Genomic DNA, 12,829 nt, shown 5'->3' on the forward strand with positions numbered 1-12,829 from the left:
GTGAAATACTAACCATGCTCCAGCAGTGGCTCATCACCTCATAAATAGACTTGGAGGCCAACTTGGGCTTGTAGAGCCGAAACCCTGCATTGATTTCTTCCACCACTTCTCCATTGGTGCGATTCTCATAGGGCATTTTGCCTTCGCTGAAGACCTCCCACATCAGCACTCCTAAAGCAAACAAATGGGAACAATTACAAAAACACAAATAACATTCTCAGCAGGCCCACACCCCCCTTCCACCCGCTCATCTGTGCAGCTCAGTGTTGGTGTCTGTTACTTGAAAAAGCATTTTTGCTTAGATTTGAAGCACACCTCAGAAAAATCAAGGCCTAACACAGCTGTACAGTGCAATCATGGTGGAATTCAAAGGACTGCAGCACATATTTTCTCTTTTCCTAAACACTCATATAACTTCCTATGATTACTGTTCAGAGCAGTGCAGAAACTTATGCTTATCCAGTGCAGCAGATGATATGCAAAGACAAAACCACTGTGGACACTGGCCAGAGTTGGCCATCATATCAGAAAAGGTCTGCAGATAAAGTGAATACAAGTTCTGGTTTTATTACTAGGTTTGCTTTCTTTGGTCATCCGGTGTTAAACTGTGTTCACAATGTAAAGAAAGGAGAGACAGACTGATCTGACATGGAGTTGCATAACACTGCAGTCAGCTTTGCTAAAGAATTCTTGCTTTCTAGCTTCTAATTCTTCAAAGAGGGAGGTGCAGTGAGATTGCAGTCCCTTGCCATTGATATTGGCTCTGATGAACACCAAGCAGTTGTACTGCCCCACAGTGCGCAGATTCCCAGCACTAGGAATTTCTTCCACCCATTTTGTTCTCTTGGGTACAGCAGGACTTCAGGACTGGCAGAAGGGATGAATGCATGGCAGAAAGCGGAGCAGAATGCTTCTCACAGTCATGAGACCATGACACGACAGAGGAATCCTCTTATGCAAACCCCACTGGAGGGGCAGATAATGAGTCTGACAGATGTACTGCATTGGTGCCTGCAGATTTCATGGAGGGCTGACTGATGCACACACAGCTCACAGCTATTTCACTCAGCCCTGACACTGTTGTGAGCCAACTCCACTCAGCTTGGCTGGGCTATAAAACGGAGTATACTTTTTGGAGGCATTTAGCTCTTACAGGGGCCCTAAATGTGAAATGCCACTCAGGCAGTTCCTGATTTGTGAAGCAGATGAGCGTTCTTAGCGAGGTATCATCTCGTCCCATGTCACTGCCACTTTGCTGCGAGGTGTCAGAGCTGGATGTGCTGGCAGTGTTGCCCCTTGTTGTTATGAGGGAAGTGCTGACAGCCTCCTCCATGTGCCAGGGACTTGAAGAGGACACAGAAGAGGGATAGTGCTTTGGAAGCATCTCTGGGTTGGGTTCTCAAAGGAGCTCCCACCACGCTGCTCATAACCCACCCCAGGGATGCATCACTTCACCCAGCATCAACCACACAGCTTCTAGGAAGGGCAGAGGGGAGCACAGAGCTCACAAGTACAGACTAGCCAAGGGTGTAATCCTACATTATTTACTGAGAGGCACGGAGCTGAGTGGCACCCCATTGACTGTGTGCTGTGCTCCGCACACTGTACCGATTCATTCTGCACTGCCACTATTTGTGTTGGCTGGAGGTGGGCCAGGCACATCAGTTGGCCAGATCAACAGGCCAGGGAATAGCCTTTGTTATCTGCAGTGCCAGTGGCTGTGGGGAAAAAAACATACAGCAGCTTTCTTATCTATGAGGATCCAGAGAGGAGATTGAAGAACAGATGCAAATCATAAAACAATGCATTGGGGAGTGGGAAATTAGATGAGAAAAGGCCAGCACTGAAATAATATTTTCAAATCAACAAAAAGCAAACAGAGTCAGCAAAAACAAACTCTGAGAGGCAGAGGTTTAGAATGAAGCTTCAGTGCTTTGGACTGGTGATCAGAGAGATGAAATGCCTAAATGTCTGTATTTCCTTTTCCTTAGAAACCTTCTGACTCTTCTACATTTTCTTGGTTACTCATTCAGTTGCATCATAAGATATTGTTCCTTGGTACTGTATCACACTGTACAGGTACAATACATTATATTGGCAGTATCTGGAGTGCTTCAGAGTGTGTAGGTAGTTTACTGTTTCTTTCATCCCTTCACCTAGACTATTTCGGCTTGATTTTCCAAGCTGCTATTCAGGCAACACACCATTGGAACCCTGAAGATGTAGTGTTTAGAATATTTTACTTTAGCACTGAGTCCCTAGGTCTTTCTGAGCTGGTATTTCTTCTCTTATTATTATTATTTTGTTTCATTCTGATGAAGGTTTCTTACCAAATGACCAAACATCTGATTTGGTGCTGTAGTTACTGTAGGAGAAAACCTCTGGGGCAGACCATTTAACTGGAAACTTGGTCCCCGTGGAGCTGGTATACTGATCATCAAGAACAATCCTGGAAAAGGAAAAGAAGGGAGCATTCTGAGCAACCCCAGTACCTCACCACAGCCTCATGTCTGCATCCCCTATGGCATTACCTTGACATCCCAAAGTCAGACACTTTGACCACATGAGATTCCCCCACCAGGCAGTTCCTAGCAGCCTACAAAAACAGAAAAGGTAGAAGGTCAGTCCTGAAAGACTATCACTGCCACCTTATTGCTTTTATGCTGTTTTACACAGTGCTTCAAAATAGGAGAATCAGAGTGATATCCTACTGTACAAAGAAAGCAAGAACTTTCAGTCCTAATGTTTTCTGTGCATTTTACAGCCAGTGTGCTTCTCTTGCCAGCAAAGCCTTCAGCCATCAGTCTGATGCATGCCTTTGCTGCACAGAAAGAGCAGAGAAAGACTGAAATATCCACAGCTGCCTACAGTCCTGTAGTAATATGGCAGCAGTGCACAAGGCAGCTTACTGACCACTGCAATTAAAACCATTTTATCAGCAATGCATGTTGTTTATGCCTATGTAAGAACAGGTCTTTTTGGTGTCTTTGCTGTTTTGGACATGAAAAGTGGTGAGATTCTGTGAGCTGTGGGAAGTAAAATAGTCCACTGAGACAAAGAGATGAAATTTATGTTCTTGCTTCTTCTCTCCCAAACACAACAAAGGGAAACGGATTTATCAGTGTTCCAGAGGATGCTTTTTCTTTCTAAAGCTTTGGTGCTGCTTCTGCAAAAAGAGGAGATATTGTTCCTCTGCCAGTGGGTAGGCAGGAGGAGTGTGAAAGCTGAAATTAATGAAGAGAGAAAGTCCAGTTGGAGTGGGGAAATCTGTATGGAGGCAACGTACCAGGTCTCTGTGGATGACAGAATTTTGTTCCAGATAAGCCATTCCTTCGCACACATCCAGGCACATTCCCAGGAGGGTTTCCTTTGAAAAACTGCCCCGCTGGCTCCTGAGGTAGTCAGACAAGCAGCCATGCTCCATGAACTCGAACACCAGGCATATGGGAGTGTTCTCAAAGCACACTCCATAAAGCTGAACTAGTTTGGGGTGAGACAGCTTCCTGTGGAACAAGAAGAGGAGGTGGAGAAAGAGGTTGAAGTCTGCTTAGTCCTTTCTGCCCTTACAGAAATTATGCTTACAGAAAATGACCAGTTTTTTCACCCTGTTTCACCTGTTGCATTCTTCTCTCTGCAAATACCAACTATGAACACAGAAAAGAGAAAATATACAGATGAGGCCTAACTTCAAGGTGCTTAGCATTGAGTATATCTCATTTCAGTGGTAATCAAAAGACATTCCTGCATTACGAATCATCCAATCAAACAACAAAAAAATTGTTTCTTCCTACTTTGAAGAGAGAGAGATGTAAAAAAATGCAAACAAAGGCAGTGATATCAGATACAAGTATTGTCAGCTGTGCAAATAAAAACAAACAAAAAAGCAGGCAAGCTTTTAAAATAAAATGTCCCTCAAATTTTGAGATGTCTTAATCTAATTATTTCTGACACTTGTCTCTCCAAAATGCTCTAGGAATGAACCCTGCCTTCTAGAGAAGAAGAAATCTAGAAAACAGTTCTGGATATTGACAGACTTACAACCACAGGAATCACCTACACTTTGAACTGTGTTCCCTTGTAACCCCCAGAGCTCACAGGTCTCTCTATACTGTTTAGCTAGATAGCAAATAATGCAAAATTCATATTCCTGAACATTATCACAACACTTTGTCTCAGTCTACTGAGTACAGGGTCTGATGTGAATCTACTGCTTACATCAAGACCTTAGCCTCCTCGATGAAATCCTCTTCAGACATCGCTCCTTCACGAATGGTCTTTATGGCAACTTTTGTCTTCTCCAGCCAGTAGCCAAGGTAAACCACCCCAAACTGACCACTGCCTATTTCCTGCACACGGGTGAGCTCAGAGGGATTAATGACCAATTTTCCTGTTGATTGTAAAAGAAAGAGTAAGAATCTAGCAGAAAAACGTCACAGAAAAAGCTTTTGTGGGTTAAATATTAAGACAGGACACTAAGTAAGAGTTTCTGACTCTGACTTAAATCATCTGTGTGACTTTTGGTGGCTCATTTACTACTCCATGCTGCAGTTCATGCACCAGAATAACAGCATTCCCATTTTTTCCTCTATTTCTTTTGTCTATCCAGCTCTTCAGGGAGGATTGTTTCTAACACATGTACATATTACTATGCACAACATGTTTCCCAGTTCTCTTGATGCTTCTGAGAATTACAACAGTGTTTGGAATGGTGCAATATAAAGATCTGAAGAAAACTATTATACTGATGGTCACATGAGAATTCTTCATTCTCCATGGATATATTCACGTTCACCCAGATAACCAAGGAGGTGTGTGATTCCCACATGGTGAAGAGAGTAACTCCATACCATAGCTCAGCCCTGCAGTGATTGGGGCCTTTTTCTTCCAAGAAGACACTGCATACCGCAAACGAGTAACAAGACCTGAATAACAGAAGGAAAGATGGGTTCCAGTTATTGTCACCGTTATGGGAAGTGTGGCTGTTCTTCTCCCCAGAAGTGAGTCAGGATACTTGCAGCACATTTATTGTACTGAGTTTTCAGCTCCACTTGAGGGCAGCTGAATCTCTATTCAGTGTGATTTCCTGCCTGCCAAGGAAGCCAATTCTGATAAGTTTCAGCTTATTTTTCATTCTTGCTCTGTCAACAAGTGTGAGTCTATATTAACTGATGAAATTCCAAATTATGCATTTATATTTTTGAAGCCCACGGTTTCTCTTGGTACTCCGAGCTGTAGTCTTTGATGACTCCCATGTTTGGCTGTGGATGTTGGCCATGCCCCTGACTTTGTGTCGAATCAAGGCCCAGGAATATGCCACCTCCAGGGCAAGAAGACACTGCAGTTTATCTCAAGCAAGTAGCTCGTCTAGCAGTTGCTGACACACTCCCATGGACTCCTGAGAATGAAAGGGCTCTCTATTGTTTGTCTGTATGACATCTGCATTAGTCATACTCAGAAGGATCACCAGAATGAAGAATTTGGAAGCTTAGCCAAGATGGTCATTTTACAGACATTCTAGTGCCAGGGTAACATTTCAGTGTAAGGATGGAGGGATTGAGAGCCTTCCTTCCTTGAGAACATTCACCTGGCGACATGGTGAAACAGCAACTTGCCTAGCTGGTGTCAGCATTCACTTACCTCCTGCATTGTGCTGGTGGTAGTTGATGAGTTCAGGGATGCAGTCAAAGATGTGTTTTTCTGCCAAATAGTATCTCTTGGGAAAGTCAGTTGTCTCATTGATGTGGTAATGTTTTATAACAGGGTTGTTATCCGTACTGAAAAAGATGAAGTTTTCTTTGAGAAAAACTAGGTTACAGCAAAAAGATAGGAATTTGGGGTATAGGTGGAAGAGAAGAGAGCAAAGAAATGGGACAGCCTTCCTTACAGTGAATGGGTGAGGAGAGAGGAGCGAGCTGCAATTGCTAGTGAAAACTGTACTTCTATGTTTTCCCTCTCACTAGTAGATAGTCTCAACTCTAGAAAGGCTGAGGTTTCTCAATAAGAACAGGTTGAGTACTATGTTACTCTGCCTCTTTATGAAACAAAACTTTCTGCCCCATAACAGAAACCCTTTCACTGGTCCTGTGTTATCCACTTTGGATGAGTGCAGCACATAGCCTGTGTTGATCCTACGGGCACTTCAGCTGGGGAGGAAATTTCAACAAAATTACAAGCCTGGTGATGTCTTAGGGACTATATATAGGCACTTATTTAGATGCAGGGTGAAGTGGAGCCTTTAATATGCTTTGCTTTGCGAGTGGCAGCTAACTCTTCTGCCTTTTTTGGAAGCATTTTTCTGTATCGTTTTAATGAGCCTTCTGCTCTATCTTCATGATGCCAAAACAACTACAGAGATTACTCTCTCATAGAAGCCATTTCATTGATGTAATTGATGTGAAAAGCTGCTGAGCTCAGCTGTACCTCAATGCTTTGGTGAAAACAGAGACTGTGTACATGCCAGGCTGCCTCGAATCTCTCACCATGAAGGCACCTTCTCTACCCTGTAACAAGATCAGAGGAGAGAAAACTGGTTAGAGATATCACAGAAAAAGAAGCAGGCCAGAGGCAAAGCTCTGCTCATTTCAGCCCCGTCTTCTGCTCATGAGGATTTGCTAAAGATGTTGGAAAAAATGGAGCTCTCAGCCACGCCATGCTCTTCCCTGGTGTATGCCCAGGGACTGCAGGTACACCCAGCTGATCTCTCTTGGGTGCCATGTATTTTTAGCTTGATTTCCTGAGGAAATGGGACTTATGCAATCATGTTGAATATGTGTGGGTGTAGGCACACATGAATGCACGTCTCTGTTCCTCTAAGCTTCTCCTCTAGAAATTTTGATTGCTTTCAACCTTATCTGAGAGAACACTGGTGATCTTAATTTCAGACAAGTTCAACAAAAATGGGCAGCTGAGTGGAAAGGCAAACCCCGCTGAGTGCCCTCCACAGAGAGCAGTTACAGGATGAAGGTGCTACTTATTCAACACCAAAGAATCCCTATGAGAGCATATGAGAGATAATTTACCAATGTACCAGAAATAGAAAAAGCTTGGACAAGATCCTCTGTGCAGGTACACCAGCCAACCAATGTCTAAATATAATTGCTTTGGAAAGCAGGCTACCTCCACTCAGGCATTCACAGAACAATTTCCCTTTCTGATTTTTCACTGTAATTGTTTTCTACTCATCTGAACGCTAAAATGTTCCATAGGCCTGCAGGGTCAAACACTAATGAATCAGATAGCAGGGGAGAAGATTTAACATAACAGTTTGGATGCAATGTGCTGTGCTGACTCTACATTGATAATAAAAACCATATTTTTTTAATGTTTGAAGATAAAGATACTTTTATATCTGACACTTCAAATGCTTGATTATTTTTGCTTTGCTTTACCTGATGGAGTCCCTCCACTTATATGTGCCCAATCTTCTTTTCTACATTTAAAAAAAAAAAAACAGACTTCCTTCATTTCAACACTGCTAATATTGACAGCAAACATGCAGCAACCTGCGACTGTCTTTTGTCTGACAAAGCTGGAAGGAGCTTTATCAGCTTTACCAGACAAATCCCATCTGCGGCACGTGGTGTAAGGCTAAGCCCCCAAGTGCAGCCTGTCTCAGGCTCCTGCTGGCACAGGTAGAGGAGAGTTGGGGGTAGCATCCTGCTGAGCTGCTTTCAGAACCATTCTTCCCTCTCACATGGGAGCAAGGCTGGCTGGAGACCACTCATGTGCTTGGCTGCGTGTTTGGAAGGAGCTGTAAGGGATGGAAAATTCTGAAGCAGAAATGTCTGCAGCCAAACAGGGGTAGCAGCCACAGAAAAGCTGTGATGGAAGGACCAGAAGGAAAAATAAGTTCACTCAATCCTGCATGGTTAGTAGGAGTTCATAGGAGATAAGAGATTATTTTAAACCGCATAAAAATAAGCTCCTATTTTCATAAAGTGCTGTCATTCAGCATTTTATTTGGTTCTCCTGTTAGTGTAAGAGCTGACACTGTAAAAACTAACATTGTGTTTGTGTGGAAAATTTGAACAAGAAGTGTACTCTTTTTATTCGCATGACAATCTTCACTGGAAAACTCTGTCTCTACTGAAAGATTAGAGACGCACGCACATAACACACAGCTAAGCATAACACCAACCCATACTTTTGGCTTTCACCCAAAATACCACAGCACAAGATTAGTTCGATTTTCAGAGAACTATTGGCATTCGCAGGCCTCCAGCAGAGTCATGATGAGCTACAATCTGAGTTTTCAGCCAACTCTGTTCTGAAAAGGCATTTTCCATCATCTCACTGCCCTGGATGCGGGTGGCACAGCTCGCTGCCTGCCCCTGGCTGCTGTGATGTCGGGGGCTGCTGGTGCCTGGATCCCTACCAGCCCCATGCCATGCATGGCCCAGGGACAGCAGCACAGCAGGGACCTGGCACTCAGTTTGCCTTTGCACAAAGCAGCACTCATGGGCTGCTCCTCAGTTCTCATTTATTAATTATGATCGCCCATCTGAACTGAACATAAACACTGGCTTACCTCATCCCTGAGGAGCATTTCTGCTTTGCTTCTGCTGATGTTCTTATTGTACCATCTGAAAACAGCAAAAGACTGCGTGTCAGCATTTCTAGGCTGTTAAAGTTCCTGCTGAAAAGCCTCTGCACTGAGAGTCTCTAATACAAGCGACAACATAGCGTGGGGTGGGGACCTTTGCACCTTCTGTAACAAATCCAGCATTTAGAGGTACAACAAAAACACAGGCACAACTTACTCATATATTTGCAGGTTATCAGGTGATTTTTCCGCCAGGTAGCTACTTGGCACATAGCCTTCATGCCTGTAAAAATGTGACACAGCAGTGTGAGCTACAGACAGGATTTTCTCTGCACCCGTGGAAGTTAGCCCTGAGACATTTGTTGGCCAGATGCCTTCCTTGTTCTTTGCATGATAGAAATGCTGGGTTTTATGTCTTTTGTAGGGTTCCTGGGTGTTGAAAACAACTATATCCTCCCCAGCCCAGATAAACAAGGAGAACTGAGGAGAAATAATGCACAGCCTCCATCACTGTTCATATTAAGGATCCTATAGTTTGATTTTTTTTGGTGTTAGTTATCCCCGCAGAGTGCATTCTAGTTTCCATAAGTTTTTCCCCATAAGTTTGACAGCAAGTATCAGTCTGAGCTAAGGATTGCTGTTTAAAAAATCAACTTTGGGTCCTTTTTCTTCAGCTGCCTGGATATAAGCAGCTCCAAGGGAAGGATCCTTCCATCTCTGTTTCTTCTATGTATCAGAAGATACTTCGCAAAAGTGGTACTAGAGGCCAGATAAATGCTAGTGGATGAGCAGACTGGACTTAGAAAGGAGTTGTAAATTTGATGTTGAAAAGAGATTTACCCGTTCTTATCTTGAATCAGCCACCAATGTTCCTCAGAGCTGTCAATCACATGATATTCCTCATTGTACCGTAATGTCAGCTCCTGCGGGTTCTGGGCTTCGTAGTCGTATATGGCCACGACTAAGGTTTCCTTTGTGTTTAGCAGTGATTTCTGCACCAATTAGGAAAAAGGCTCATCACATTCATGTTCATAAATGTCAATGGCATGCTCTCTGAAATGATATTCCCCTGACAACACTGGTGTGCTCTGTACTCAGTTCTTTTAGGCTTAAGGCAGAATTAACCCTGTCTGATCTGATTTTCACAGATGTTTCCTAAACTCCCATTAAAAGATACCAGTGATAAAATCTCCTTGCTCTTCTTAGATGGACCTAACAACCCCACAGCTCCTCACTTCTTATTATGACTTTTTCCATCCACAAGTGGGTTTGGAAAACTGCTCATTCTGCTTCTCTTCACAGCAGCTTTTGCAGATATAAAAGCTTTTCTCATATCCACCCCCTTTCCCAGTTTCCCTTTCTACAGAATGAAAAAAAAAAAACCCACCACCTTTGAAGCTTTCCTCACCACTGGAAAGCTACTTGTAACACAGCCATCTTTGAAGGACTTAATCTAGGGCAGTGGATTACTGCTGATTATTTATAACTTATGGGGAAAGAAAAAAAAAGAAAAGGGAAGAGAAAAGCCCAGGGAATATTATCATAGTTGATATTCTAGGTCACTGCTCCATGACGAACATTACTGAACTTATTTCCACCTCTGCTAGTTAAACATACAGGACACTAAGGACAGTGTTGCATGCTTTGCTGCACTCACCCAGTTATCTTCAGGAGTTGGAGGAAGAGGCTTCTTTGAGGCTGAAATGAAATCAAGAAAGCTAATTTGAATCAGAAATAGACAAACCCTACAGAAATAGAATAGCTAGCTTTGGTCGTTTAGAGTAAGATGTGCCAACAGCTGCACCTGCTAGCACGGGTTTGAAACTGATGTGCAGACTGCATAAGGAATCACAGAAATGCAAGGGGAAAAAAAGTCTTGAGTGTAAAACGATTGACTTCCCTATCTGCCAGCACTTACATCGCCATTGATACTACAGAGGAAATGTGGGAAGGACAAAATAGGACACGTGGGAAGGAGTGCAGATATCTTAAAAAGTTGTTGTTAAGGCTTGTTGAAGGACCACAGCTGATCAAGTTCTTGGGTTTCAGTTTCACTCCTCAGACAGAACAAAGCATTCTACACAGGAAAATATTAATTCAAAACAAAGAGTAACGTGTAGTGAAAAATAAGCCAAAACAAGGAATGTTCAAAGAAGACAGCAGCATGTCTCTTGATCAAAATGTAACAGGGTATACTTTCATGTTCTGCACAAGACAGATTTAATCTTTTGCTTTTTCTAGGAATAAATATTTTCAGGGTCAAGAGGCTCTTAAAGAAATCTCATACCAGTTTTGGTGGGGTCATACTCTATACAGCCAACTGCCATCTTCTCTGTCTGAGCACAGCATCTCCACTTGCCATCTATCCAGAAATCTGGATGATACTTTGAGACCAAACTGTTGTTGCTCCTGGTTTCTGGAAAGTGTTACAGGAAGAGAAAAAAGGAGGAAAAAGTGGATTTGTTTTTATTGACATAATCTCTGCAAAATGAAACATGGAACTGAACAGAAATAATCTGCACTAAAGAATCTTCTTATTTTTTCTCAAACCATTATTCTATGTGAATATTATCAGCCTGATCCTTTTCTCTCTTCAAACTGTTAAACACCAAAACCACAGAAAGAAGGTTTCAAAAACAGAAAGAAAACCTGGTACACCAGGTACTGATGATTCTCATAGTGAACTGCATCTCTGCAGTATGTATGTACATAGGACACCGACTCTGCTCGGTGTTCAGAAGGAGCTGTACCAGTTGGGATTCACCAGCTCTAAATATGTTTGTATGTGTAGATGTGAGCTGTGAATCTCTGTACGAGCAGTTAAATGTCCTTTGGTTTGAAACTATTTGCCCTAATAATTTTCTTAAAAAGACAAAGAAAAAAAAAAAACACAAAACAAACAGACAAAACTATCCTGGCCTGTTTCTATTTGATCAATTCAAATAAAATTGTTGTTGACCACTCAGATTGTCTCAACATGCTGAACTAGAGGAGATGGTGAACAAGGAACTCAGAACAGGTACAGCCTAGAAGGGGAATAACTGATTGTAAGACCAAGTGCATGAACTTCATAATAACTCAAACAGGCTTAAAGTTTTCAAAATGAACTAAACAGCAGCTCACGTTACAAAGCAGGAGAAAGCTATGAGGGAATCAGGGTGCAATTTTCATGTAACTAAAGAATCTCTTCCTTCTGCACGCAGCGGTTAGTTATTGTACCTTCACTTCAGAATCATTGTAATGAACCAGAGAACAATTCAAGAGGTGAACAGGAAATGAAAGCTACCCACAAAAATGTTTCTTAATAATCATGATTCTCTAAGAAGGTTGTCATCTAAACAAAGTAGCTATTAATCAGCGTTGAGAAATCTACCCAGAAAATATTGTAACTTGGATTACATGTCCAAGTTTTTCAAAGCTTTTGAAAACACACCCACAACATTTGCAAATGTATTTGTTTCCATAGCTGCATTCCCAATGACCACTTTGCATGTTTAGATGTAAGAAATCAACTCCTCTTGCATGTTTTCTTGGCATTTTAGCTTTTGAGAAAAATGACCAGGAATAACGAACTTCAACAATTAAGTGGGCCTAGGGGTTCTGTTACCTTCCTTCAGTGTAAAGACCCATCTCTGCCGGCTCTCACGGTTGGGTGCGAACACGTAGAGGATGTAGTTATCATGGACAATCTGGAAAGGGGAATAAAGATGGGAGCCAGCCATTAGAAACAATCATGGGCATGGTGGAACCTTGGAAAGAAACAAGCAGCAACCCCCATGTCAACTACGTAAATCCATACAAAACAATGCAGTGAACACATGGAGTACATAGGGCCTGTTCAGAGGCATCCCATAACCTCAGTGCCTTTTACTTACCTAAGATTGAGTACAAAACTTGATCAAGAAAGAATTCTAGATGGGTAATTTTTTATTTTTATTTTTTAATCAATTTTTTGTTGATAAGAAATGCCAGTAAAACCAATGGAGATGTTGCAACTTTGTTGTGCACAGAAGCCAGCCCACTACATGCAGCTGTAGCCTATTCTTCTGAAGCACCTCCGGGGAAATGACATCTGTTTCTCAGCAGTTTCTTTTAAGACATCTCCACTTAACATCTAAGAGCCAAATTAGCTTTTCTAGTCAGTATAAATCCCAAGCAATGCCCTGGGGATTCGCTATACTACTATCACTCTAAAGTATTTGCTATCTTTCACTAGGATTATGGTGGGGAAATAAGAAACTAGAGCAGATGAGCAACAAGCAGTCAGGATGCTGGTTTCATAAACTT

General features: G+C 42.3%; 1 protein-coding gene across 1 annotated transcript in view; it reads right to left on the reverse strand.

Annotated features, from left to right (window-relative positions):
- ITK (IL2 inducible T cell kinase) overlaps positions 1 to 12,829 on the reverse strand; it is a 30,570-nt gene that overhangs the window by 3,823 nt on the left and 13,918 nt on the right. Inside the window, exons 3-16 of the mRNA XM_042826588.1 lie at positions 12,150 to 12,231; positions 10,830 to 10,958; positions 10,200 to 10,240; positions 9,383 to 9,534; positions 8,760 to 8,825; positions 8,528 to 8,582; positions 6,421 to 6,500; positions 5,638 to 5,774; positions 4,848 to 4,922; positions 4,216 to 4,387; positions 3,287 to 3,503; positions 2,532 to 2,596; positions 2,331 to 2,449; positions 14 to 171 (exon numbers count right to left, since the gene is read on the reverse strand). Of these exons, the coding sequence (XP_042682522.1) occupies positions 14 to 171; positions 2,331 to 2,449; positions 2,532 to 2,596; positions 3,287 to 3,503; positions 4,216 to 4,387; positions 4,848 to 4,922; positions 5,638 to 5,774; positions 6,421 to 6,500; positions 8,528 to 8,582; positions 8,760 to 8,825; positions 9,383 to 9,534; positions 10,200 to 10,240; positions 10,830 to 10,958; positions 12,150 to 12,231 (1,548 nt within the window). The remainder of the gene's footprint in view (positions 1 to 13; positions 172 to 2,330; positions 2,450 to 2,531; positions 2,597 to 3,286; positions 3,504 to 4,215; positions 4,388 to 4,847; positions 4,923 to 5,637; positions 5,775 to 6,420; positions 6,501 to 8,527; positions 8,583 to 8,759; positions 8,826 to 9,382; positions 9,535 to 10,199; positions 10,241 to 10,829; positions 10,959 to 12,149; positions 12,232 to 12,829) is intronic.

The sequence above is a fragment of the Centrocercus urophasianus genome, unplaced genomic scaffold, assembly GCF_019232065.1.
Source record: "Centrocercus urophasianus isolate 14NV4802_14NV808 unplaced genomic scaffold, USGS_Curo_1.0 seq_26, whole genome shotgun sequence".
Lineage (NCBI taxonomy): Eukaryota > Metazoa > Chordata > Aves > Galliformes > Phasianidae > Centrocercus > Centrocercus urophasianus.